Source organism: Tinamus guttatus, unplaced genomic scaffold, assembly GCF_059628265.1.
Source record: "Tinamus guttatus ecotype Peru unplaced genomic scaffold, ASM5962826v1 Tinamus_guttatus_pri_ptg000139l, whole genome shotgun sequence".
Classification (NCBI taxonomy): domain Eukaryota; kingdom Metazoa; phylum Chordata; class Aves; order Tinamiformes; family Tinamidae; genus Tinamus; species Tinamus guttatus.
This window is the reverse complement of record NW_028288673.1, coordinates 695,665-720,558: the sequence shown is the minus strand read 5'-3', so window position 1 is coordinate 720,558 and position 24,894 is coordinate 695,665. Positions and strand designations below refer to the sequence as shown.

Genomic DNA, 24,894 nt, shown 5'->3' with positions numbered 1-24,894 from the left:
GGAGGCCAATGGGCGGGCGCGGCGGCCAATGAGTGGGCGCGGCGGGCGGAGGAGGCGGGGCGCGACGGCGCGCGACGGCCAATGGGCCGGCGGGGGGGGCGGGGCGCGGCGGCGCGAGGCGGCCGTTGGCGTGAGGCGCCGCCGGGGGTGGGTGCAGGGGAGGGGGTGGCCGGCGCCCGCCGCCGCCGCCGCCGGGTCGCAGCGGCCCCTCCCCCGCCGCGGGAAGGCCCGGGGCACCGGTAGCCGCGAGGGGGGCCCCGTCCCCCTGCCCAGGTGAGAGCGCGCGGGGCGCGGCCTTGGCATGGACGCCGGGGTGGGGGGGGGTCGGGGCAGCTGCCGCCTCAGAGGCGCGGGCGCCTGCGCAGAGGGGCGGGGGGGGGCGCTTAAAGGGCCCGCGGCCGCTGAAGCTTCTGGGGTTGGGGGGGGGGGGCGGAGTGGGGAGGGGCGAGCGGAGCGCCCACTTCCTGGCCCCGCCCCCCGCCATGGCCTGTCTTACCCCCGTTTATAGCCACGCCCACTGAGCGGCCCCGCCCACCGTCGTGGCCTGCCGTAACCCCCCGGAATTGGCCGCGCCCGCTGCTTAGCCCCACCCCCTGCCTGGCCCCGCCCACCACAAGACCCTGCCCACTAGCAGGCGGCCCTCATCCCCCGCCCCCCGCTGTTGGCCCCGCCCCTCGCCCCGCCCACCCATGCCCCCCCGGGTCCACTGGTGCTCCCGGGTCCGTGTCCGTCAGGGCCCCCCTGGGTGCTGGGGACGGCTCCAGGTCACCATTGTCGCCATCCCCATCCCCATCCCCAACCCGTCCCATCCTCGTCCCCATCCTTGTCCCATCCCCATCATTGTCCTGTCCCTGTGCCTGTCTCCATCCCTGTCCCCATCCTGATCCCATCGCCATCCTCGTCCCATCCCCATGCCGTCCTCATCCTCATCCCATGCCCATCCTGTCCCATTCCCGTCCCATTCCCGATCCCATTGCCCTCCTCTCCCTGTCCCCTCCCCATCCTCATCCCCATCCCCTCCTCCTCCCCATTCCCGTCCCATCCTCGTCCTCATCCTCATCCCTGTCCTCAACTTGTCCCATCTCCATCCTATCCCCATCCTGTCCCATCCCTGTCCCTGTCCCCAACCTGTCCCATCCTTGTCCCCATCCTCATCCCATCCCCATCATCGTCCCATCTCCATGCCCATCCCCATCCTGTCCCATTGCCCTCCCCTCCTTGTCCCCATCCCTGTCCTGTCCCAATCCTTCTCCCCATCCTCATCCCAACCCCATCCTATCCCCATCCCTTCCCATTCCCATCCCTGTCCCCCTCGCCATCCCCATCCTTGTACCCAACCCATACCATCCTCATTCCCATCCCCATCCCAACGCCATCGTCATCCTGTCCCCGTGCCTATCCCCATCCCCGTCCCATCCCCATCCTCATCCCGTCCCATTCCCCGTCCCCACCCCATCCCTGTCCCCATCCTTGTTCCATCCCGATCCTCATTCCGTCCCAATCCCCATCCCCACCCCATCCCTGTCCCTGTCCCCATCCCTGTCCCATTGCCATCCTCATCCCGTCCCAATCCCCATCCCCATCCCCATTCCTGTTCCTGTCCCATCCCCATCCCGTCCCCACTCCATCCCCATCCCATGCCCGTCCCATCCCTGTCCTGTCCGCATCCCCATCCCCTCCCCGTCTCCGTTCCCATCCCTATCCCTCTCCCCATCCCCTCCCCATCCCCATTCCTGTCCCCGTCCCCATCCCCTCCCCACCCCATCCCCATCCCTGTCCCATCCCCATCCTATCCCCCATCCCTTCCCATTCCCATCCCCATTCCTGTCCCCATCCCCATCCTCATCCCGTCCCAATCCCCGTCCCCACCCCATCCCCACTACATCCCCATCCCTGTCCCCGTCCCATCCCTATCCCCATTCCTGTCCCCATCCCCATCCCGTCCCAATCCCTGTCCCCACCCCATCCCCATCTCTGTCCCCGTCCCATCCCTATCCCCATCCCTGTCCCTATCCTCATCCCATCCCAATGCCCGTCCTCACCCCATCCCTATCCCCATTCCCATCCCTGTCCCCATCCCCTCCCCGTCCCCACCGCATTCCCATCCCTGTCCCCATCCCCTCTCCGTCCCCATCCCCATTCCCATCCCTGTCCCCATCCCCTCCCCGTCCCCACCGCATTCCCATCCCAATCCCCATCCTCACCCCATCCCGATCCCCATTCCCATCCCTGTCCCCATCCCCTCTCCATCCCCATTCCCCTCCCCGTCCCCACCGCATTCCCATCCCTGTCCCCATTCCCCTCCCCGTCCCCACCGCATTCCCATCCCTGTCCCCATCCCTTCCCCGTCCCCACCGCATTCCCATCCCTGTCCCCATCCCCATCCCCTCCCCGTCCCCATCCCCATTCCCATCCCTGTCCCCATCCCCACCCCATTCCCATCCCTGTCCCTGTCCCCATCCCCTCCCCATCCCCATCCCCATCCCCATTCCCATCCCATCCCTGTCCCCATCCCTTCCCCGTCCCCACCCCATTCCCATCCCTGTCCCCATCCCCTCCCCGTCCCCACCGCATTCCCATCCCTGTCCCTGTCCCGCAGGTCCCCGGCCATGGTGGACGCGCAGCAGCTGGCGCCGCCCGGGCCGGCGCCCAACGCGGCCCCCGGCGAGCACCACTACGAGTGCCCCGAGTGCGGCAAGGCCTTCAAGTGGTCGTCGCGCCTGGCGCACCACCAGCGCACGCACACGGGCGAGCGCCCCTACAAGTGCTCCGAGTGCCCCAAGGCCTTCAAGGGCTCCTCGGCGCTGCTCTACCACCAGCGCGGCCACACGGGCGAGCGGCCCTACAAGTGCACCGAGTGCGGCAAGGCCTTCAAGCGCTCCTCGCTGCTGCAGATCCACCAGAGCGTGCACACGGGGCTGCGCGCCTTCAAGTGCGCGCTCTGCGGCATGGCCTTCAAGTGGTCCTCGCACTACCAGTACCACGTGCGGCAGCACACGGGCGAGCGCCCCTACCAGTGCCCGGCGTGCCCCAAGGCCTTCAAGAACTCGTCCAGCCTGCGGCGCCACCGCCACATCCACACGGGCGAGCGGCCCTACGCGTGCGCCGTGTGCGGCAAGGCCTTCACGCAGTCCACCAACCTGCGGCAGCACCAGCGCATCCACACGGGCGAGCGGCCCTACGCGTGCGCCGTGTGCGGCAAGAGCTTCACGCACTCCTCCAACCTGCTGCTGCACCAGCGCACGCACGCGGGCGCCCGGGCCCACGCGTGCGCCGCCTGCGGCAAGGCCTTCGTCTCCGACGCCTTCCTGCAGAAGCACCTGCGCACGCACGGGGCGGCCCGGCCGCCCGCCGGTCCCCCGGCGCCGCCGGAGCCCGCGGAGCCCGCGCCGGGGCCGCCCTGGCCGTGCGCCGGGGCGCCGGGCGGCCCCGAGCGGGGCGGCGGGGACGCGGCGCCCGCGGGCGCGCACAGCTGCCCCACGTGCGGCAAGGCCTTCAAGAAGGGCTCGGGGCTGGCGCGGCACCAGCGCAGCCACGCGGGCGAGCGGCCGCCCAAGCGCCCCGCGCGCGCCCGGGGCCTGGCGCCGCTCTCGCCGCCCGCGGGGCCGTGTCCCCCGCCGCCCCCCGAGCGGCCCTACCAGTGCACCGAGTGCGGCAAGGCCTTCAAGGGCTCCTCGGGGCTGCGCTACCACATGCGGGACCACACGGGCGAGCGGCCCTACAAGTGCTCCGAGTGCGGCAAGGCCTTCAAGCGCTCCTCGCTGCTCTCCATCCACCAGCGCGTGCACACGGGGCTGCGCGCCTTCAAGTGCGCCGAGTGCGGCCTCACCTTCAAGTGGGCCTCGCACTACCAGTACCACCTGCGGCTGCACACGGGCGAGCGCCCCTACGCCTGCCCCGAGTGCCCCAAGGCCTTCAAGAACACGTCGTGCCTGCGGCGCCACCGGCAGCTGCACACGGGCGAGCGGCCCTACGCCTGCGCCGTGTGCGGCAAGGCCTTCGCGCAGACCTCCAACCTGCGGCAGCACCAGCGCACGCACACGGGCGAGCGGCCCTACGCGTGCGCCGTGTGCGGCAAGAGCTTCACGCACTCCTCCAACCTGCAGCTGCACCAGCGCACGCACTCCAGCGCCCGGCCCTTCCAGTGCCCCGTGTGCGCCAAGGCCTTCGTCATGGCCTCCTACCTGCAGCGGCACCTGCGCACGCACGCGCAGGGCGCCCGGGCGCCGCCGCCGCCGCCGAGCGGCCCCCCGGCCACGCAGACCTTCCTGCTGCTGCAGACGCCGCAGGGGCTGCAGCTGGTGCCCGGTGTCCCCGCGCCGCCTCCGCCGCCGCCGCCGCCGCAGAAGCTCCTGCTGCTGCCCGCGCCGCCCAAGGGCGCCGGGCCCGGGCTGGCGCTGCTGCCCGCGGGGCCGCCCGCCGCCCCCCGCCGCCACCGCGAGGGCCCCAACGCGGCGCCCGGGCAGAGCTTCCTGCTGGTGCCCGGCGCGGCGCAGGGGCTGCAGGTACCGGCGCCGCGGGCGCCGCCGCTGGCCCCCGGCGCCAGCGTCCTGCTGCTGCACAACGGCCCCGAGCAGCCGCCGGCCGAGCTGGGCGCGCTGCGGCTGCAGGCGCTGCCCGCGGCGCCCGACGTGGCCGGCGTCCGGCTGCAGGCGCTGCCGCAGCCCCCCGACGTCGCCGGCGTGCAGCTGCAGGCCGCCGAGGTGACCAACGTGCAGCTCCAGGCCACCGAGGTGACCAACGTGCAGCTGCAGGCGCTGCCGCAGCCTGCAGAGGTGACCAGCATCCAGCTCCAGGCCACAGAGGTGACCAACGTGCAGCTCCAGGCCGCCGAGGTGACCAACATGCAGCTCCAGGCCGCCGAGGTGACCAACGTGCAGCTCCAAGCCCTGCCGCAGCCCGCAGAGGTGACCAACATCCAGCTGCAGACGCTGCCACAGGCCGCGGAGGTGACCAGCATCCAGCTGCAGGCTGCTGAGGTGACTAACGTGCAGCTCCAGGCCACCGAGGTGACCAACGTGCAGCTGCAAGCGCTGCCGCAGCCCGCCGAGGTGACCGGCGTCCAGCTGCAAACCCTGTCCCAACCCTCCGAGGTGACCGGCGTCCAGCTCCAAACGCTGTCGCAGCCCCCCGAGGTGACCGGCGTCCAGCTGCAGCCGCTGTCGCAGCCGCCGGAGGTGGCCGACGTGCAGCTGCAGAGCGCCGAGGTGGCCGACGTGCAGCTGCCGAGCGCCGAGGGGCCCCGGCTGCAGCTGCAGGCGCTGCCGCAGCCGCCGGCGGCGGGCGGCGAGGCGCAGGACGTGCTCGTGGTGCAGAGCGCGCCGCCGGGCGAGGACGCGGGCGCGCTGGCCGCCGTGCAGGACGTGCGCCTGGAGATGCTGCAGACCCCCGAGGGGCTGCAGAAGGTGCTGGTGCTGCGCGAGCCGCCGCCGCCGCCGCCCGCCGAGGCCGCCCACAAGCTCCTCATCATACGCGGCGAGCCCGGCCTGCAGCTGCTCGAGGAGGCGGCGGCGGTGACGCGGGGGACGCCCGCGGGGACGGCGGGGGGCGGCCCGGCGCTGCTGCAGCTGCTGCCCGCCGCCGAGCTGCCCGCGGCCGCCATCCAGATCGTTCAGGCGGTGCCCAGCGTGCAGCTGGTTCACACCTTCTGAGCCGCCCCGGGACCCCCGTGTGCCCCGGGACCCCCGTGTCCCCCTGTGCGGATGCCCGGGGGTGGGATGCAGGGAGAGCCCCCGGGTGCCCTCACACACAGCACGTGGGTCCTCTTGCGAAGGCAAAAGTGACCCCGGGAGGGTCCCGGCTCCAGGACGCCGGGGCCCTCCGCTCCCGGCTCCCCGTCAATAAACGCGGCTGTCCCGGCGGGTGTCGCCTCGTGGCCTGTGCGCATGCGTAAGGGGGGGGGCGGTGGGGGAGCGCCCTAGCAACCGTCGCCAGGGGCGTGGCCGGCGGACACAACCGGGGACGATGGTGGGGGGCGCCCTAGCAACCGTCGCCACGGGCGTGGCCACCGGGCACAAGTGGGGAGGAAAGTGGGGGGCGCCCTAGCAACCGTTGCCAGGGGCGTGGCCGGCGGGTGCAAGCGGAGGACGGTAGTGGGGGGCGCCCTAGCAACCGTTGCCAGGGGCGTGGCCGCGGGTACAAGTGGGGGAGGATAGTGGGGGGCGCCCTAGCAACCGTTGGCAGGGGCGTGGCCACGGGCACAAAGGGGGAGGATAGTGGGGGGCGCCCTAGCAACCGTCACCAGGGGCGTGGCCGGCGGGTGCCAGCGGGGGACGGTAGTGGGGGGGCGCCCTAGCAACCGTCGCCAGGGGCGTGGCCGCAGGGCACAAGTGGGGGAGGATGGTGGAGGGGGCTTAGCAACCGTTGCCAGGGGCGTGGCCACGGGCACAAGGGGGAGGATAGTGGGGGGCGCCCTAGCAACCGTTGCTAGGGGCGTGTCCGCAGGGCACAAGCGGGAGACGACGGTGGGGGGGCGCCCTAGCAACCGTCGCTAGGGGCGTGGCCACGGGCACAAGAGGAGAACGATAGTGGGGGGCGCCCTAGCAACCGTCGCCAGGGGCGTGGCCGGCGGGCGGCGCGTGCGCGGTGCGGCGCGGCTCGGCGGTGAGAGGCGCGGCGCGGCCTGGGCGGGTCCATCGGCAGGGCCGGAGGGGGGGAGACGGGGGTGGGGGGGAGCGGGACGGGCCCATCGGGCAGCGCGCGGGGGGGGGGCCGGGGGCAGCGGCCGCAGCGGGGCGGCCCCATTTTGGGGGGGTGGGGAGGGGGCTGCGGTTGCGTCACTGCCGCTATGGCCCGGGGGGGGGGCGGGGAGGGGGCTGGGGGGGGCACTGGGTGCGGGGGGGGAGGGGAATGGGGTCGATCTGGGGGGAGGGGGGACATGGGGGGGTCCCTGAGGTGGGGGGCCGGGGGGAAACGCGGGTGGCCCCGGGATGGCCCCGAGACGCTGGGGGCGCCGTGGGGTCACGGTGAGGGGCACTGAGGGGGGGCGGGGTCTGTGCAGGAAGGTCCCCGGGGCTGGGGGGGGGGGAGGGGGCAGGGTGACACCGAGCTCCGTGTGACCCTGCGGGTGTCACCGCCCCCCCCCCAGGACGACGCGGGGGAGCCGGGACGGGGGTGCCCCCCCCCCCACCCCCCCCGTGGCCGCCATGGCGGCCGCCCCGCTCACCATCCGGCCCATGCGGCCCGACGAGGCGCCCGCCGTCCTGCAGCTGCTCCAGGTGCGCCCGCGCGGGCCGCGTCGCCCGCCCCAGCAGGGCACCCGTGGGTGCTCAGCGCGTGGGACCCTGGGGTGTCCGCAGCCACCTCGTGATGCACCCCCCGGTGCATGCAAGCAACCCCTGTTGGCCTCGTGGCTGCCCCCGTTGCACCCCGCGGTGCCTTGTGACCAGCCCCAGGTTTGCACCCGTGGGTGCCTTGCATGTAGGCACCCAGGGGTGTCCACAGCCACTGCTTGATGCACCCAGGGGTGCCCACAGCCACTGCATGATGCACCCCAGGGTGCCTACAACCACATCACGATGCACCCTGGGGTGCCCACAACCAACCCATGGGTGCCTTGTGGCTGCCCCAGTTGCACCCTGGCGTGCCTTGTAACCAGCCCTGGGTCTGCACCCATGGGTGCCTTGCATGTAGGCACCTTGGGGTGTCCACAGCCACCTCCTAATGCACCCCAGGGTGCCTACAACCACATCACGATGCACCTTGGGGTGCTGACAGCCAGCCTATCAGAGCCTCCTGACTGCCCCAGTTGCACCCTGGGGTGCCTTGTGACCAACCCCAGCTTTGCACCCATGGGTGCTCTGCACATAGGACCCCGGGGTGCCCACAGCCACCTCATTATGCACCCCGGGGTGCCCGCAACCAAACCATATTGGGGGTTCCTTGCACGTAGGCACCCTGGGGTGCCCACAGCCACCTCCTGATGCATCCTGGGGTGCCCACAACCAAATGATATTGGGGGTTCCTTGCACGTAGGCACCCTGGGGTGCCCGCAACCACCTCCTGATGCACCCTGGGGTGCCCACAACCAACGCATGTTGGCCTCGTGGCTGCCCCAATTGCACCCCGGGGTGCCTGGCCACCAGCCCCAGGCCAGCACCCATGGGTGCCTTGCATGTAGACACCCCGGGGTGCCCACAACCACCTCCTGATGCACCCCGGGGTGCCCGCAACCAACCCACACCGGCCTCACGGCTGCCCAAGCTGCACCCCGGGGTGCCTCGTGACCAGCTCCAGGCCAGCACCCATGGGTGCCTTGCACGTAGGCACCTTGGGGTGCCCACAGCCACCTCCTGATGCAGCCAGGGGTGCCCACAACCACCTCATACACCTTGGGGTACCCAGAGCCACCTCTTGATGCACTCTGGGGTGCCCGCAACCACCTCCTGATGCACCCCAGGGTGTCCACAACCAACCCATGTTGGCCTCGCGGCTGCCCCAGTTGCACCCCGGGGTGCCTCGTGACCAGCTCCAGGCCAGCACCCATGGGTGCCTTGCACGTAGGCACCTTGGGGTGCCCACAGCCACCTCCTGATGCAGCCAGGGGTGCCCACAACCACCTCATACACCTTGGGGTACCCAGAGCCACCTCTTGATGCACTCTGGGGTGCCCACAACCAATCCCTGTTGGCCTCGCGGCTGCCCCGGTTGCACCCCGGGGTGCCTCATGACCAGCCCCAGGCCAGCACCCATGGGTGCCTTGCACGTAGGCACCTTGGGGTGCCCACAGCCACCTCCTGATGCACTCTGGGGTGCCTGCAGCCACCTCACGATGCACCCCGGGGTGCCCACAACCAACCCACGTTGGCCTCGTGGCTGCCCCGGTTGCACCCCGGGGTGCCTGGCCGTGCCTGGCGAGCAGCCCCAGGCCGGCCCCCGCGCCACGTTGCCGCCGTTCCCTTGCAGGACGCCTTCCAGGACGCGGAGACGCGCGTGATCCTGCACGTGCTGACGCGGCCGCCGGCGCTGCTGCTGCTGGCCGTGGCGAGCAGCGCCCTGCGCCTGCTGCTGGGCTCGCTGCCCGCGGCGCTGCTGCTGCCGCTGGCGCTCAGCGGCGCCCTGCTCAAGGCGGCCGCGTGGCGCGGGCCGCACCGGCGGCCCCTGCCCGCCGCGGGGCTCTGGGTGGCCGTGGCGCCCGGCGAGGCGGCCGTGCGGGGCTGCGCCGCGCTGGAGCCCCGCGCGCGGCCCGACGGCGCCGCCGAGCTCTCGCGCTTGGCCGTGGGGCGCCGGCACCGGCGCGCCGGCGTCGCCCGCCGCCTCCTCGCCTTCCTGGAGGGCCGCGCGCGGGCGCAGGGCTGCGGGCGCCTGGTGCTGCGGGTGCCCGCGGGCGCCCCGGCCGCCCGCGCGCTGCTCGAGGGCGCCGGGTACCGCTGCCGCGGCGGCCCCCGCGCCTGGCTGGGCTGCGCCGTCATGCTGGAGTTCAGCAAGGAGCTCTAGCGCCAATAAAGCGCCCGCTGCGCCCGCCGCGTCGCCTCCCGCTCCTCCTTGGGCCCTGGGGACCCTGGGGTGCCACTGGGAGGGCTCCATGTGCCCTGGGGGGGACACAGCGGCTGCCCCGTTATGGCCAGCGGGGCCCCGTGTAGCTCCATCGTCCCCTTCTAGTATGGTCCTGTGGTTGCCCTCAGTGGCCTTACTGGTGTCCCCAATGTCATCCCCGATGTCCCCTTCCATGATGAGCCAATGACTCCAGTACAGCCCAATGAGCCCCTCTATGTCCCCAGTGTCCCCCTCCAGTATGGCCCTGTGGTTGCCTGGGTGGCCCCACTGGTGTCCCCAGTGTCATCCCTGATGTCCCCTTCCATGATGAGCCAATGACGCCAGTATGGCCCGGTGAGCCTCTCTATGTCCCCAGTGTCCCTCTCCAGTATGGCCTTGTGGCCCCACTGGTGTCCCCAGTGTCCCCTTCCATGATGAGCCAATGACTCCAGAACAGTCCAATGAGCCCCTCTATGTCCCCAATGTCCCCCTCCAGTATGGCCCTGTGGTCCCCAGTGTGGTCCCACTGGTGTCCCCAGTGTCGTCCCCAATGTCCCTTTCCAGTATGAGCCAATGACTCCAGTCAGCCCCCCTGCGTCCCCAATGTCCCTCTCCAGTATAGCCATGTGGTCCCACTGGTGTCCCGAGTGTCCCCTTCCATGATGAGCCGATGATCCCAGTACGACCTAATGAGCCCCTCTATGTCCACAATGTCCCCCCTCCAGTGATCCCCCATGTGGCTCCACTGCTGTCCCCAATGTCCCCTTCCAGTATGAGCCAATGACTCCAGTACGGTCCAATGAGCCCCCTATGTCCCCAATGTCCCCTTGCAGTATCGGCCACGCAGCAGCAGGACACACATGTGCACACGTGTGTAGCACGTGTTTGCTCCTGCACTAGCAGGACACACACGTGTTCACACATGTGGCTGGGTGTGCTTGGCCATGCAGCAGCAGGACACGTGTGTGCACACACGTGTAACGCGTGTTTGCTCCAGCCGCAGCAGGACGCATGCATGTGCACACGCATGTAGTGCGTGTTTGCTCCCACAGCAGCAGGACACACACATGTTGACATGCGTGGCTGTGTGTGCTCAGCCACGCAGCAGAAGGACACGTGTGTGCACACACATGTAGTGTGTGTTCGCTCCTGCACTAGCAGGACACACGTGTGTGCACACATGTGGCTGTGCGTGCTTGGCCATGCAGCACCAGGACACACGTGTGCGCACACGCCTGTAACGCGTGTTTGGTCCTGCACTAGCAGGACATATGTGTGTTCACACACGTGGCTATGCGTGCTTGGCCACTCAGCAGCAGGACACACGCATGTGCACACGCGTGTAGTGCATGTTCGCTCCTGCACTAGCAGGACACATGTGTGTTCACATGTGTGGCTGTGCATGCTTGGCCATGCAGCAACAGGACATGCGCATGTGCACACGCATGTATTACGTATTTGCTCCTGCACTAGCAGGACACACACGTGTGCACATGCGTGTGGCGTGCGTTTGCTCCCACAGTAGCAGGACCCATGCGTGTTCCCACATGTGGCTGTGTGTGCTTGGCCATGCAGCACCAGGACACATGTGTGTGCACACGCATGTAGCGCATGTTTGCTCCTGCACTAGCAGGACACATGCATGTTCCCACGTGTGGCTGTGCATGCTTGGCCATGCAGCAGCAGGCCACACGCGTGTGCACACACATGTATCACGTGTTTGCTCCCACAGCAGCAGGCCACACGCGTGTGCGCACACGTGCCCGCGCACGTCCTACGTGCGGGCTGCCCATGCACCGTTTGCACTCGCACGCTCGTGGCCCACGGGCGCCTGCAGCGACTTGTGCAGCCGCCCCCGTGCAGCTGCGCGCGGGCGGCGCGGGCGCACGTGGCCGCCGGGCCGCGCCGCGAGGCGCACGTGTGTCCCCGCGGTGCGCGGCGCTCCCGGCCTTAACTCCTGCCTGCCCGGCCTGGGGCCATCGGGTGCCCGGGGGGCGGCTGCCGCACGCGGGGGTGCCCGGGGATGGGGGCTCCGTGGGGTCCGTGGGTCCCCCCCGCGCGCGCTGCCCCCGCCGGGGCAGCCCGGGGTCCTGTGCGTGGGGGCGCGCGGTGCCGCGTCCCCGCTCCCCGGGAAGGGCAGAGCCGGACGCGTTGAGTCATCCTTGGCCCGGGCGCCGGGGCCGCCCGCGCGGCCCCATCCGCTCTCCCCTGCCTTGCGGCGCCGGCGCCCCTGGCCCGCCATGGCCCTGCGCCTGCTGCTCCTCGGTGAGTGCCAGCCCTGCGCGCGGGCAGGGGGCACGGCCCGGGGCTGCCCGCGCTGCATGGGCGCTGCACGGGCACTGCACGGGCACGGGGCACTGCATGGGTGCTGCATGGGTGCTGCCTGTGCTGCATGGGCATGGGGTGCAGCGCCGGGCACTGCACAGGTGCTGCCCTCACTGCACGGGCACTGCGCGGGCATGGGGCACTGCGCGGGTGCTGCATGGGTGCTGCCTGTGCTGCATGGGCATGGGGTGCGGTGCTGGTCATTGCACAGGCACTGCACACGCTGCTCGGCAGCTGCATGGGCACAGGGTACTGCACAGGGGCTGCATGGGCACTGCATGGGTATTGCACTGGCACTGCATGGGCATGGGGTGCAGCACCGGGCACTGCACAGGGGCTTCACGGGAGCTGCCCACACTGCACGGGCACTGCATGGGCACGGGGCACTGCACAGGGGCTGGATGGGCGCTGCAGGGGTGCTGAATGGGCACTGCATGGGCATGGGGCGCAGCACTGGGCACTGCACGGGTCCAGTGCAGAACTGGATACTTCCCTGGGCAATGCCCGGCACTTAGCACAGCAGCGCTGGGCACTGCAAGGACACAGTGTGTGTCACCCAGGCAGCGTGGGGACATGGTAGGGGTGCTCTGGGCACTGCACGGGCATGGTGAGGGCACTGGGGGGGGGCTGAGCACCGCATGGGCACTTGGCAGGCTCTGCATGGCACGGGCGCTGCATGGGGCTTGAGCACTGCCCTGGCACTGCTGGAGGGCTGGACGCTGCATGGGCGCTGCAGTGGGCACTGCAATGGGCACCGCACATGGCAGAGCGTTGGGCAGGCCGGGGGAACCCACTGCAGGTGGGTTGAGCGCTGCAAGTGGCCTGGGCACTGTGTGGGCAATAGCGAAAGGAGGAGCAGCGTCCTGGGCACCGCGGGGATGTTGGGCACCTCGATGGACTGGGCACTGTCATGGGGGGCCGGGCATTCTGCTGGGCACTGCAAAGGGCAGAGATGCTGCCCTGGGCATTGCGAGGGCCCTGCGAAAGCGCTGGGCGCTGCACGGGGGCACGAATGCTTTGGGGGCACTGTGGGGAGGTGCAGGAGGGCACTGCGGATGTTGGGCATTGCAGGGGACACCAGGCAACGCAGGGGGCACTGTAAAGGGACCCTGCGCCCACTGGGGAAGGGCATGGGGCACCACGGGCTCTGCAGGGCACTGGGGTTTGGGGCATCATGGGCTGTGCTGCGTGGCAGGGAAGGCCCTGGGCATGGGGAAGAGCAGCGGGTGCTGAATGGGGCAGAGGGGCTGCAGGCTCTGGGCTCTGCGGGTCCTGCTGGGCGCTGGGCCCTGCTGCTTGGTGCCATGGGGCAGTTGCGCACACCCGGGGGCAGCCCCCGGCGCCAGGAACCCGGGTGCCCGGTCCCGCTCCGCTCATCCTCACGTTCCCATCGGCAGGGCGGCTCCTGGCACTCGCCGGCGCAGGTAATTCCATGGTCGGACGCTGGTGCCGACCCGAGAGGGCCCTGGGAAGATGGGGGGGCTCTAGGGGGCCCTGGGAGGGAGCCCTGTGGGTGGGATGGGGACTTCGGGGTCCCAGTATGGGAGAGACCCCAGCGCCTCCAGGGACAGCCCTTCCCAGCACAAGCAGAGGATCCTGGTGGGACTCAGCATGTGGGAGGAATCCCAACAGGTCCGAGCGGTTCCCAGTGTGCGCAGAAAATCCCAGTGGATCCCAGTTGGTCCTGGTGCCTGCAGAGGCTCCCAGTGGATCCCAGTTGGTCCCAGTGTGTGCAGAGAATCCCAGTGGATCCAGTTGGTCCCGGTGCCTGCAGAGGCTCCCAGTGTGCAGAGCCTTGCAGTAGATGCCAGGGATCCCAGTGCATGCTAAAGATCCCAGTGGGTCCCAGGGTGTGCAAGGCATCCCAGCATGTCCCAGTGGATCCCAGGGTGTGCAGGGAGGTCTCGTCAGCTCCCGGTGGATCTCAGCACATGCAGAGTCCTCAGCAGGTCACCTCACGCCCCAGTGTGTGCAAACTCTCCCAGTGGGTCCCGGTGTATGCAAAGGATCTCAGGGGATCCCAGCAGATCCCAGCAAGTCCCCTGAAGCTCCAGTTCATGCAGGGGTCCCCAGGGCAAGTCCCAGCAGGTCTCAGTGGGCCCCAGGGTACTCAGTGGCCCCACCTGGAGTGGGCGGGTCCCGGTGTGTGCAGGGTCCGGTCCCCGGTTGGCTCCAGCGGGTCCCGGTGCGCGGCGGGTGCCAGCCTGAGCGCGGTGCCGTCCCCCAGGACCCTTCGCCGTGCGCCTGGCCGGGGGGCCCAGCCGGTGCGCGGGGCGCGTGGAGGTGCAGCACGAGGGCCGCTGGGGCACCGTGTGCGACGACGACTGGGACGTGCCGGACGCGGCGGTCGTGTGCCGGGAGCTGGGCTGCGGCACGGCCCTGTCGGCCCCCTCCGGGGCCTGGTTCGGGGAGGGCTCCGGCCCCATCTGGCTCAACGGGCTGCGGTGCCGGGGCACCGAGGAGCGCCTGGCGCAGTGCCGGCACCGCGGCTGGCGCAAGCACGTGTGCGCCCACGAGGAAGACGCCAGCGCCGTGTGCTCAGGTGGGCAGCGCCGGGAGGGCACCCGGCATCGCCCCCCACAAAAAGGGGGCTCCCGAGCTGCGGAGTCCCCCCGTACTCACTGCCTCCCCCCACAGCCCACCCCTTCCAGCCCCTCAGCACCGCAGAGCCCTCCTTGTCCCCGACGCCAGTGCGTGGCCGGGCACCCACTGCCGGCACCGCAGCTCCAGGCTCCATCACCCGGCCGCCTGGTGAGTCGGGCCCCGTCGATGCATCCCCAGGACGCCCTCCTGCCCCATGGCACTCTGTGGGCTCAGGGGGCAGCGGTGGTGACGCTCGGGGACACTTTGCAGGTGACCTGCTGGTGAGGCTGGCCGGGGGCCCCGGCCGGTGCGCGGGGCGCGTGGAGCTGTGGCATGAGGGGCGCTGGGGCACGGTGTGCGACGACGACTGGGGGCTGCCCGACGGCACCGTGGTGTGCCGGGAGCTGGGCTGCGGCGCGGCGCTCGAGGCCCCGCGCGGCGCCCGCTTCGGACCCGGCGCCGGGCCCATCTGGCTGGACGACGTGGGCTGCAGCGGGGAGGAGACGGCACTGGGGCAGTGCCGGGCACGGCCGTGGGGCCGGAACAACTGCAACCACGAGGAGGACGCCAGTGTGGTGTGCACAGGTAGGGGTTGCGACGGGGCTCCCTGCACGGGTACAGTGTGCACAGGTATAGCCTGACCGTGCAGGTTGGTATGCATGGGTACAACGTGCACAGCCCAGCTGTACAGGTTTGGCGTGCATGGGTACAGTGTGCACAAGCACTGCCTGACCGCATGGGTTTGGCATGTATTGGTACAACATGCACAAGTACAGCCCACACAGGTTTGGTATGCATGGATACAGTGTGCGCAAGTACAGCCCGACTGTATGGGTTTGGCGTGCATGGGTACAGTGTGCACAGGTTGCAGGTGGGTGTGCATGGGTACAACGTGCACATGTACAGACCAGCCTTACAGGTTTGGCATGCATGGGTACAGTGTGCGCAAGTACAGCCTGACCGTTGCAGGTTGGTGTGCATGGGTACAATGTGCACATGCACAGCCCAACCTTACAGGTTTGGCATGCATGGGTACAGTGTGCACAGGTACAGCCTGTGCAGGTTGGTGTGCATGGGTACAACGTGCACATGCACAGCCCAGCCATATAGGTTTGGCATGCATGGGTACAGTGTGCACAGGTACAGCCTGACCGTGCAAGTTGGTGTGCATGGGTACAATGTGCACATGCACAGCCCAGCCGTACAGGTTTGGTGTGCATGGGTACAACATGGACAAGTACAGCCCACACGGGTTTGGCATGCATGGGTACAGTGTGCACAAGTACAGGCGGCAGAAGTGTTTGTGGATGCAGTGTGCACAAGCAGAGCACGAGTAGGGTAGCATGCACAGCTGTGGCCTGCACAGCTGCAGCGTGTGCAAGTGCAGTATGCACAAGTACAGTGTGTGTGTGCAGGGGGGTCCAGCATGCACAGGTACAGCGCCCACGAGTCCGGTGTGCACAAACACGGCAGGGGTGCGCGTGGCGCTGGCCGGGTGTGTGCAGATGCCCAGGTGCATTATGTGCACGCAGCGATGTTTTGCACAGGAAAGGTGTGCACGGGCATGGTGGGTGCAGGGTATGGGGTGTGCAGGTGCAGCGTACACGACTACCCCCCTGCCATCCATCCCGCGCTACCCCCTGCATCCCGCCGCTTCAACAACCTCACCAGGCACCTCTGTACCTGTTGCCTTCTGCTTTCCTGCATCCACGTGTGGCCCTCTGCCCCCTCCGCGGACGTGCACCTCCAAACACCCCTGCGTGCCCGGGGCTGACGCCGGCCTCTCCCCCAGGCGGCCCCATGGTGCGGCTGACGGGCGCCGAGGGCCGCTGCGCCGGCCGGCTGGAGGTTTTCCACGAGGGCCTCTGGGGCACCGTGTGCGACGACATGTGGGGGCTGCCGGACGCGGCCGTGGTGTGCCGGGAGCTGGGCTGCGGGGCGCCGCTCTCGGCACCCGGAGCGGCCCTTTTCGGGGAGGGCTCCGGCCCCATCTGGCTGGACAACGTGCGGTGCCAAGGGAACGAGTCGGCCCTGCTGCAGTGCCCGGCTGCCCCGTGGGGCGTCACGGACTGCCAGCACCGCGAGGACGCGGCGGTGGTTTGCACAGGTACCCGTGCGCGCGCGCGGGTCGGGAATCCCGTGCGTGTTGTGTCCAGTTCTGGGCTCCACAGTATAAGAGGGATGTGGAGCTGCTGGAGAGAGTCCAGCGCAGGGCCACGAGGATGATCAGGGGCCTGGAACATCTGCCCTATGAGGAGAGGCTGAGGGAGCTGGGCCTGTTCAGCTGGAGAAGAGAAGGCTGAGAGGGGACCTGAGCAGTGTCTACAAGTACCTCAAGGGAGGCAGTGAGGAGGATGGTGCTGGCCTCTTTTCACTGGTGGCCACCAACAGAACTAGAGGTAATGGCCACAAACTGAAGCACCACAAGTTCCACAGGAACTTAAGGAAAAATTTCTTGAGAGTGAGGGTGACAGAGCACTGGAACAGACTGCCCAGAGAGGTTGTGGAGTCTCCTTCTCTGGAGATCTTCAAACCCGCTTGGACGCAGTCCTGTGCCACGTGCTCTAGGTGACCCTGCATGTGCAGGGGGTTGGACTAGATGATCTCTAGAGGTCCCTTCCAACCTTCAGCATTCTATGATTCTATGATTCATGCACGCATAGACTCCGGTGCAGTACGCGCGGGGTGTGCGGTGCCTGCGCAACCTGCGCCTGTCCTTGCACAGCCCTGATCTGTGAGCAGTGCATGCAGTACTTGTGCAGCAGCTTGTGCGTGGGGCAGTGCCCATGCAGTGTCAGAGAGAGGGGTGCGCGGATCACATTTGTCAGTAGGGAGCCCAGTGCAAGCGCGGGGGCACAGAGCTCTTGTGACTGATGTGCAGAGAGCATTAGATTGCGGATCAGGGGTGCAGCTGTGCTGCAAGCAGCAGGATTCAAGCGCAGCGCGTGTGCAGCGCACGAGGACTGCAGCGCTCTGCAGTGTGTGCAGGTTAGGGCTCACCCTGCTCTCCTGTGCGCACAGGGGAGCTGAGCGCCCTGGACGTGCGGCCTGCAGAGCCCACTCCTCACCAGCCACCGGCGAAGCCACCACCACAGATGCCACCCTCGGCTGTGCCACGCAAGAAGACCCCGTCCCGCGTGCCTGGCTCTTCCAAGATAGCCATGGCCAGCAAGCCTGTGGCAGGGACAGCACGGAAGGGTAGGTGGATTGGGTGGGTGGATGGGTGCCCATTGCACCACCCAGGGCAGCTGGAGGGGGACACAACCCTGTGCCCGTTGGTAACGTGGAGCATGTGGCTTTTTTTTTTTTTTTGCAGCACCAGCCCAGCTCCGCCTGTCCGGAGGCCCCGGGCGCTGCGCGGGGCGCGTGGAGGTGCTGCACGCCGGGCGCTGGGGCACCGTGTGCGACGACGGCTGGAGCCTGGCGGCTGCCGCGGTCGTGTGCCGGGAGCTGGGATGCGGGGCAGCCCTGGAGAGTCCCGGCAGGGCCCAGTACGGCCCAGGCACCGGCCCCATTTGGCTGGACGAGGTGAACTGCACGGGGACGGAGCCTGCCCTGCGGCGCTGCCCGGCGGAGCCCTGGGGCAGGCACAACTGCAACCACCACGAGGATGCGTCCGCCGTGTGCCAAGGTGGGGACCCCCTGGGAGCTGCTACAGCAGGAACCCCAGCTTGGGAGGCAATTCCCACCTCCCACAGTCCCTGTCCCCATAGCGAGGACCCTTCCCCGGCCCGTGGCCCTGGGTGCCCCCCAAGTTTCCATTCCCAGGGTCTGAGTGTCCCTGCATGGAGAATGGTTGCAAGGGGCTCTGAGGGACTGACCAGGGGCCACTGAAGCTGCAGAATAGCAGGGACCCCCTGTGCTGAACAGCTCCTGGTAGGAGCATCACTCTGGGAGCAGGCGTGGGGCTAGGATGAGGCCCCGGCACTGCGGCTGTTCTGGATGGAGAGGCCCCGGGATTGGTAAGCCCAGGGCAAAGGCTGAACTGTCCTTCCATCTACTGCAGGGCAAAGGGACCTGCCATCCGCGCTGGGGACCCTGCCACCAACCAGTAGCACCCCAAGCACTCAGCGTGTTGCGGGACAGACCCCAACCAGCAGCACTCGGAGCATCCAGCACGTTGCAGGACAGGCTCCAATCAGCAGCACTCGGAGCATCCAGCGCCTTGTGGGACAGACCCCAACCAGCAGCACTCGGAGCATCCAGCGCGTTGCAGGACAGACCCCAACCAGCAGCACTCAGAGCACTCAGTTGCCAGCAGGATGGGACGCAACTGGTACCACCCTGAGTGCCCAGCACCCTGCAGAGCGGGATCGAGTTGGCACCACCCAGGGAAAAGGCAGGCGGGATCCAGTCAATATCATTAGGATCACACGGCTCAAAGCCGAACAGGACCCAGTTGGTGTCATCCAGAGCACCAAGCCCAAATCAGGTCGTGAACCAGGCGGCTCCCTCAGGTCCAAAGCAGGATGGGATCCTGCTGGCACCAACAGGTCCAAAGCAGGACGGGATCCAGTTGGTGCCACTAGGTCCAAAGCAGGGTGGGATCCAGCTGGCACCAACAGGACCAAAGCAGGTCGGGCTCCAGTAGGCACCATCCACATCAGTCGGCCCAAAGCAGGGCGGGATCCTGTTGGTATCATACGGATCACTCGGCCCAAAGCAGCCGGTGCTATCCGGACCACCAGGAGCCCGTCAGGACATGGTTTGCATGGGACCACACCGAGCACCAAGCCTGTAACGAGACAGTATCCAGTTGGTGTAATCCAGATCACCCAGCGTCCATCAGGACAGGATCCCATTGCTGCCAGGCTAAACATGAAGCCCAAAGAACGACAGAGTCCAATTGGTACCACTGAGAGCCTCTCAGGACAGGATCCAGTTGTTACCACCCAACTTCAGGCAGAGCAGGATCTCACAAGTACCACGCAAATCATCCAGCACCCACCAGGACAGGATCCCATTGGTGCCACCCAACCCAAAGCAGGGCAGGATCTGGTTGGTACCAAAACAAGCACCAGGCCCAGAGCTGGGCAGGGTTCAGCCCGCACCACGTTGCTCCCAACAGGACTGGGTCCAGCTGAAACTGAAGGCATCCAGCCCCAGCCTGAATGGGATGTAGGTGCTATTACGTGGAGTAACCAGAACTTAACAGAACTAGGTCCAGATGATGCCACGCAGAGAACACATCCTTCAGTAGTACCAGGTCTGGACTCAGTAGCACTGGGTCCAGACAATAACATGCAGAACACATCTCCTGCAGTAGAACTGGGTCCAGATGATACCACACGGAGCACACGGCCTTCAGTAGTTCTGGATCCAGGCTCAGTAGTACTGGATCCAGGTGACATCACACAGAGCACACATCCTGCAGAACCAGGTCCAGATGATACCACATGGAGCACACATCCTGCAGGAGAACCAGGTCCAGACGATACCACACGGAGCACATATCCTGCAACAGAACTGGGCCCATATGGGCTCTTGCCGAGCACACACCCTACAGCAGAACCCAGTCCAGATGGTACCATGAAGCGCACACTCCCTGAAGCAGAACTGGGTTCAGGTGATACCACACAGAGCACACATCCTTCAGCAGATCTCCGTCCAGATGGTACCATACAGAGCACGTACCCTACAGCAGAACTGGGTCCATATGGCACCACATGGAGCACACATCCTTCAGAAGAACGTGACTCAAGTGATCCCATGCAGAGCACACATTTTGCAGCAGAACTGCATCCAGATGATACCACATGGAGCATTCATCCTGCAGTGGACTCAGTTCCAGCTGGTGCTACTTGGAGTACACGTCCTGCAGCAGAATTGGGTCCAGACAGTACCTTGAGGAGTACATATCCTGCAGCAAAGCTGGGTCCGGACAGCAGCCTGTGGAGCACATACCCTGCAGTGGAAGTGGGTCCAGATGGTACCATGCAGAGTACAAGTCCTGCAGCAGACCTGGGTCCAGAAGGTACTAAACTGGACTGGAAAATCTCAGCAGATATTTTTAGGAAGAAGATAGATGAAGTGTGAGAGGGCATGAGGGGAGTGGAGAATGACTGGAGGGTGGAGGGAAGGACAGCAAGGACTGTGCATGGTTAGATAGGGAAGGGACAGCAGGAGGGTTCGACTGGAGAGGGAGCTGGAGGAAGGGATGATGGGTGGATGGATAAAGAAAGGACTGATGGAAGAATGGATGACTTAGCAAGGAAGAGGATCAGATGGATGTTCATATGGACAACAAGAAAGAGAGAAGGAAGAATGAACAAAGAGATGGCCAAATAGGTGGTAGAGGAGGGCTGGATGGATGTATGGACAGCAAGGAGCAAGGGTGGATGGATAGACAGAAGACAGTGAGCAGAAAGGGATCAATGGAGGAATGAATGAGCGAATGAATGAATGAACAAACGAACGAATGAATGAGTAGCCAGGAGGCCAGGAAGATGAATCTACAGGACATGGAGAAGAGATGACTGGGTGGACACTGAGCAGGAGGGAAGGATGGAGGAAAGGATGGACTGACAACAAGGAGGAGAGTATGAGCCTGGGCCAAGCACAGATCCTTTTCACCTAACCCCTGGGGCAGCAGGCTTGGGTGGCACTGGAGGCCATGACATGAGGGCCTCATGGACCTGTGTGTCCCTTCCCTCCCCAGATGCTGACCTGGACCCTGGCCCTGCTGGGATCTCTACTTACCCCACAGAGCCCTGCTCAGGCCACCTACCTCAGCACCCAACTCCTAACCCTGAGCCCCTTGCCCTTGAAGTCCACCATGGACCAACCTCCAGCAACCCTTCCCTGAACCCCACAGAGACCCCCAGCACCCAGACACCCCCAGCACCCATCCAGCCCTCTACAGGGACATCCATCATCCAGAGCCCCCCAGCACCCACGCAGCACCCCATAGAGCCCCCAAGCACCCAAAGCCCACCAGCACCCAGCCAGACCCCTACAGAGATGTCCATTATCCAGAGCCCTCCAGCACCCACACAGCACCCCACGGGGATCCCCATCACTCAAAGACCCCAGACATCCATCCATCCCCTTACAGAGAGCCCCAGCACCCAGAGCCCCCCAGTACCCACCCAACACCCCAGAGGGACCCCCAGCACCCACCCAGCACCCACACATCACCCCATGATGACTCCCAGCATGCAGACATGGCCTGACCCTTTCCAGCCAACCATAGAGCCCCCTGGTTCTCAGAGGCCCCTGGACTTTTCTCAGCACCCCACAAGGGTCTTCAGCACCTCACAGGAGCCCCCAGCACCCACCCAACACCCCACAGCCACAGGGACTCCTAGCATCCAAACAGAGCTTATACCATCCCAGAGTCCAGCTGGAGAGCTTCCCGTTGCTTGGACAGAGACAGCCTCTATACAGCACCCTACAGAGACCCCCAGCACCCAAAGGCCCTCGGCACCCACAGAGATCTCCAGCACCAAGAGAACCCTAGCACCCACCAATGCCCCTACAGCATTTTCTAGGACCCAGAGATCCCCAGGACCCACCCACATTCCCAGCCCTCAGAGCCCCCCTGCACCCATCCAATACCCCACAGCATCCCCCAGCTCCTGGAGCCCCCAGCTACCCACACGGAACCCCATGGAGGGCTCCAGCACCTGGACAGAACCGGTACCTAGAGAGCCCCCCATGGAGACCCCCAGCCCTTACATGCATGTCACCCCCTCCAAGCCTCCCACGGATATCCCCAGCACCCAGAGACCCCCAGCACCCACCCACCCCACCATGGAAGACCCCAGCACTCAGAGACTTCCAAATCCCATGCAGGATCGCATGGACAGTTCCAGCCTTTACAAACATCCCTCTGAGCGCCCCACAGAGATCTCTAGCACACAAAGACCCCCAGAAACAACCCAACACACCATAGGGCCCCTCACCACACAGAAGCTCCCAGCACCCACCCAGTTCCTCATGGATATCCCCAGCCTTCCCACACAAACTTCTCCCTCCAAGCCCTCCATGGAGACCTCTGGTCCCCAGAGCCTTCCAGCACCCACAGAGACCTTCAGCACCCATCCTGCTGGCACCCCGACGGGCCCCATGGAGCCTGGGGCCGTGCACACAGGTACGGCCTGTGGGGAGAACTGGTGTCCTGGGGTGTCCCATCTGCAAATCCCAAACTCTGGGACTGTTCTGAGCTGGGACACATGGGCCTGGGGGCAAAGCAGGGAAAGGCTGTGGGAGGCAGCCCAAAGGACCTCTGGGGAGGTGCTGGGTCCTGCTCTGAGCCCTCTGTGATGGATCCTGAGGGGTACAGAGGATGGGTTTTGCTGTCTGAGTGTGACAGGGATGATCTTCAGAGGGCCCTTCCAACCTTGACCATTCCATCATTTTGTGGGTCCCTTTAAGAAGGCCAATGGGATCCTGGGGTGTGTTAAGAAGAGCATCTCCAGCAGGTCAAGGGAGGGGATCCTGGCCCTCTACTCAGCCCTGGGAAGGCCACATCTGGAGTATTGTGTCCAGTTCTGGGCCCCACAGGACAAGAGGGATGTGGAGTTGTTGGAGAGAGTCCAGCGCAGGGCTACGAGGATGATGAGGGGCCTGGAACATCTGCCCTATGAGGAGAGGCTGAGGGAGCTGGGCCTGTTCAGCCTGGAGAAGAGAAGGCTGAGAGGGGACCTGAGCAGTGTCTAGAAGCACCTCAAGGGAGGCGCCACCAACAGAACTAGAGGAAATGGCCAGAAACTGAAGCACCAAAAGTTCCACAAGAACTTAAGGAAAAATTTCTTAACAGTGAGGGTGCCAGAGCCCTGGAACAGGCTGCCCAGAGAGGTTGTGGAGTCTCCTTCTCTGGAGATTTTCCAAACCCGCTTGGATGCAGTCTTGTGCCACATGCTCTAGGTGACCCGTCTCTAGAGGTCCCTTCCAACCTTAAGCATTCTGTGATTCCATGATTCAGGATGTGCTTTAGGCGTTTCTGTTTATCTCCCCACAGATCTGTCTCCGTTGGCGCGGGAGGCCGCATCACCAGCCCTCCCTGCAGCGGGGACCTCCACGGCGGGGCGAGCCGGGACTCCGTTGGGCTCGGGGCGCTGCGTGTCCTGCATCGCGCCCGAGCTGCACGGTTTGCTGCAGGAGGTGCGGGAGCTGCGCGGGGAGCTGCGGGAGCTCTCCCGCACGCAGCGCCAGAGCAGCCAGCACCTCGAGGCCATCGCGGGCAGCGTGGCGGAGCTGGCGAGCTCCGTTCGCCACCTCCTGGGAGGCCTTTCCCTGTGGTCCCGGGGCCGAGGGCCTCCCCCGTGTCCCCGGGAGCCCCCTCCGGCTCTGGGGCCGTGATGGTGCCTCTTGGCAGTGCTGTGCGCCGGCCCCTGAGCGCGGATCCGTGGGTCAGGAGGATGCCGGGTGACTGTGGCCACTCCAGGCCCCTTGCAAAATGCTGGCTGCAAGTCAAATAAAACAGGGCTGGTTCTCTGGAGCGTCTCTGAGCGTGCACCAAGTGAGGTTTCAGGAATTATCCCCGATTTCAACCACTCTCATACCAGCGGACAACCGCTGGAGTCCAGGGAGTCCCTTGGGATGGCGTGAAGACCAAGCAGCGCAGGGTATCCAGCTGGGTTAGGTGTCCTCGGTGTTCCCAGGCTGGGGCAGGACTTGACTTTTGTGCATGCATTGGGGTGGTTTTTATCTCTCTGGCCTCTTCCACGTGAGGGTGTCCCTAGTTTTGGCTCCAAGCGCTTTGTCTCTTTATCCAGGTGGATGGCTTCAGTCTTGGTCTTTATCTCTTGTCTTCTCGGTCTGCTATGGCTGGAATCTGCTTAGTTTTGCTTCCCCAGGCACTTGTTTTAGCGTGGGACAGGGCTGTACCTCGCTTGTTTTTAGCAGTCTTTCTGTCTGTCTCCTGGGCCCTTAGGGAAGCCCAAGGCTGAGTGTGGCTCTGTAGGGCACAGCGGTCTCTGGTGTGCAGAGGTGACAAGACTTGCTGGGACAACATTGCATTAAAAGGGCACAAGATGTACCCTTCGGCATTGCCGCTTGTGCCTTGCTGCTTTCAGCCCTAGCCCCACGTTTTGGGGGACCCGTCTCTGCTCCCCTCTGCACTGCTCTGTAGCCGCACACACGAGTACCCCCTTCCCGAACACTGCCCTCCCCGTGGGACTCTTCCCGGATCTGCGGCGCCTGCCCAGCTTGCTCAGCAGTTCCTCCTTCCTCCCCGCGTGCTTTCGCTTCCTCTCTGGATGCCCCGGCGCCAGGGCTTGCCCCAACCCTCCCCAGTGGACCCCCAGGCCTTAACTGGGGGGATGGCGAGCCAGGAGCTGGGCGATGCTGGGTCCATGGCCGGCAGGCGTAGGGTGATGCTTGCCCGCAGCTGGTGGGCACCTCGTTGTGTCCTGCTTGCATCCCTGGTCCCATCTGTGTCCCTGTGAAGACATCGGGGACTCCTGGCTCTTCCCAGCCCTGTCCTTGGGCTGTCCCAGCCCTGCCCCTCACTGGGACGGGAGGTTTAAAAGGGTGGCTCTCGGGTGCTCCCCCAAGGCAGCAGGAGAC

At 66.3% G+C, this 24,894-nt stretch overlaps 4 protein-coding genes across 4 annotated transcripts in view; all 4 read left to right on the top strand.

Annotated features, from left to right (window-relative positions):
• Positions 1–18,973, top strand: part of LOC104580690 (scavenger receptor cysteine-rich domain-containing protein DMBT1-like) — a 72,410-nt gene extending 53,437 nt beyond the window's left edge. The window contains exons 11-16 of the mRNA XM_088521937.1: positions 14,027–14,341; positions 14,653–14,967; positions 16,175–16,489; positions 17,404–17,580; positions 17,699–18,013; positions 18,840–18,973. Of these exons, the coding sequence (XP_088378063.1) occupies positions 14,027–14,341; positions 14,653–14,967; positions 16,175–16,489; positions 17,404–17,580; positions 17,699–18,013; positions 18,840–18,973 (1,571 nt within the window). The remainder of the gene's footprint in view (positions 1–14,026; positions 14,342–14,652; positions 14,968–16,174; positions 16,490–17,403; positions 17,581–17,698; positions 18,014–18,839) is intronic.
• ZNF628 (zinc finger protein 628) lies at positions 2,610–5,651 on the top strand. Its single transcript, XM_088521924.1, has 4 exons — positions 2,610–4,673; positions 4,734–4,805; positions 4,866–5,513; positions 5,553–5,651. Exons 1-4 carry the CDS (start codon positions 2,610–2,612, stop codon positions 5,649–5,651), a joined length of 2,883 nt encoding a protein of 960 aa, XP_088378050.1.
• On the top strand, positions 7,146–9,435 carry NAT14 (N-acetyltransferase 14 (putative)). Its single transcript, XM_088521923.1, has 2 exons — positions 7,146–7,217; positions 8,905–9,435. Exons 1-2 carry the CDS (start codon positions 7,146–7,148, stop codon positions 9,433–9,435), a joined length of 603 nt encoding a protein of 200 aa, XP_088378049.1.
• A 227-nt stretch (positions 18,974–19,200) lies between the features above and the next one.
• Positions 19,201–20,418, top strand: LOC148595228 (uncharacterized). The gene is made up of 2 exons (XM_088521936.1): positions 19,201–19,303; positions 19,451–20,418. The coding sequence occupies exons 1-2, from the start codon at positions 19,201–19,203 to the stop codon at positions 20,416–20,418; spliced, it is 1,071 nt and encodes a 356-aa protein (XP_088378062.1).
• The last annotated feature ends 4,476 nt before the right edge of the window (positions 20,419–24,894 follow it).

What these genes read in the sequence shown, in the direction of transcription:
- LOC148595228 (XM_088521936.1), top strand. Translation starts at nt 19,201, where the DNA reads ATGAAGCCCAAAGAACGACAGAGTCCAATTGGTACCACTGAGAGCCTC. An exon ending in GGCAGAGCAGGATCTCACAA is followed by an intron (nt 19,304 to 19,450) that starts GTACCACGCAAA and finishes TGCTCCCAACAG; the next exon opens with GACTGGGTCCAGCTGAAACT.
- NAT14 (XM_088521923.1), top strand. Translation starts at nt 7,146, where the DNA reads ATGGCGGCCGCCCCGCTCACCATCCGGCCCATGCGGCCCGACGAGGCG. An exon ending in CCGTCCTGCAGCTGCTCCAG is followed by an intron (nt 7,218 to 8,904) that starts GTGCGCCCGCGC and finishes GTTCCCTTGCAG; the next exon opens with GACGCCTTCCAGGACGCGGA.
- ZNF628 (XM_088521924.1), top strand. Translation starts at nt 2,610, where the DNA reads ATGGTGGACGCGCAGCAGCTGGCGCCGCCCGGGCCGGCGCCCAACGCG. An exon ending in CGCTGCCGCAGCCCCCCGAC is followed by an intron (nt 4,674 to 4,733) that starts GTCGCCGGCGTG and finishes CAGGCCACCGAG; the next exon opens with GTGACCAACGTGCAGCTGCA. An exon ending in TCCAGCTCCAGGCCACAGAG is followed by an intron (nt 4,806 to 4,865) that starts GTGACCAACGTG and finishes CAGGCCGCCGAG; the next exon opens with GTGACCAACGTGCAGCTCCA.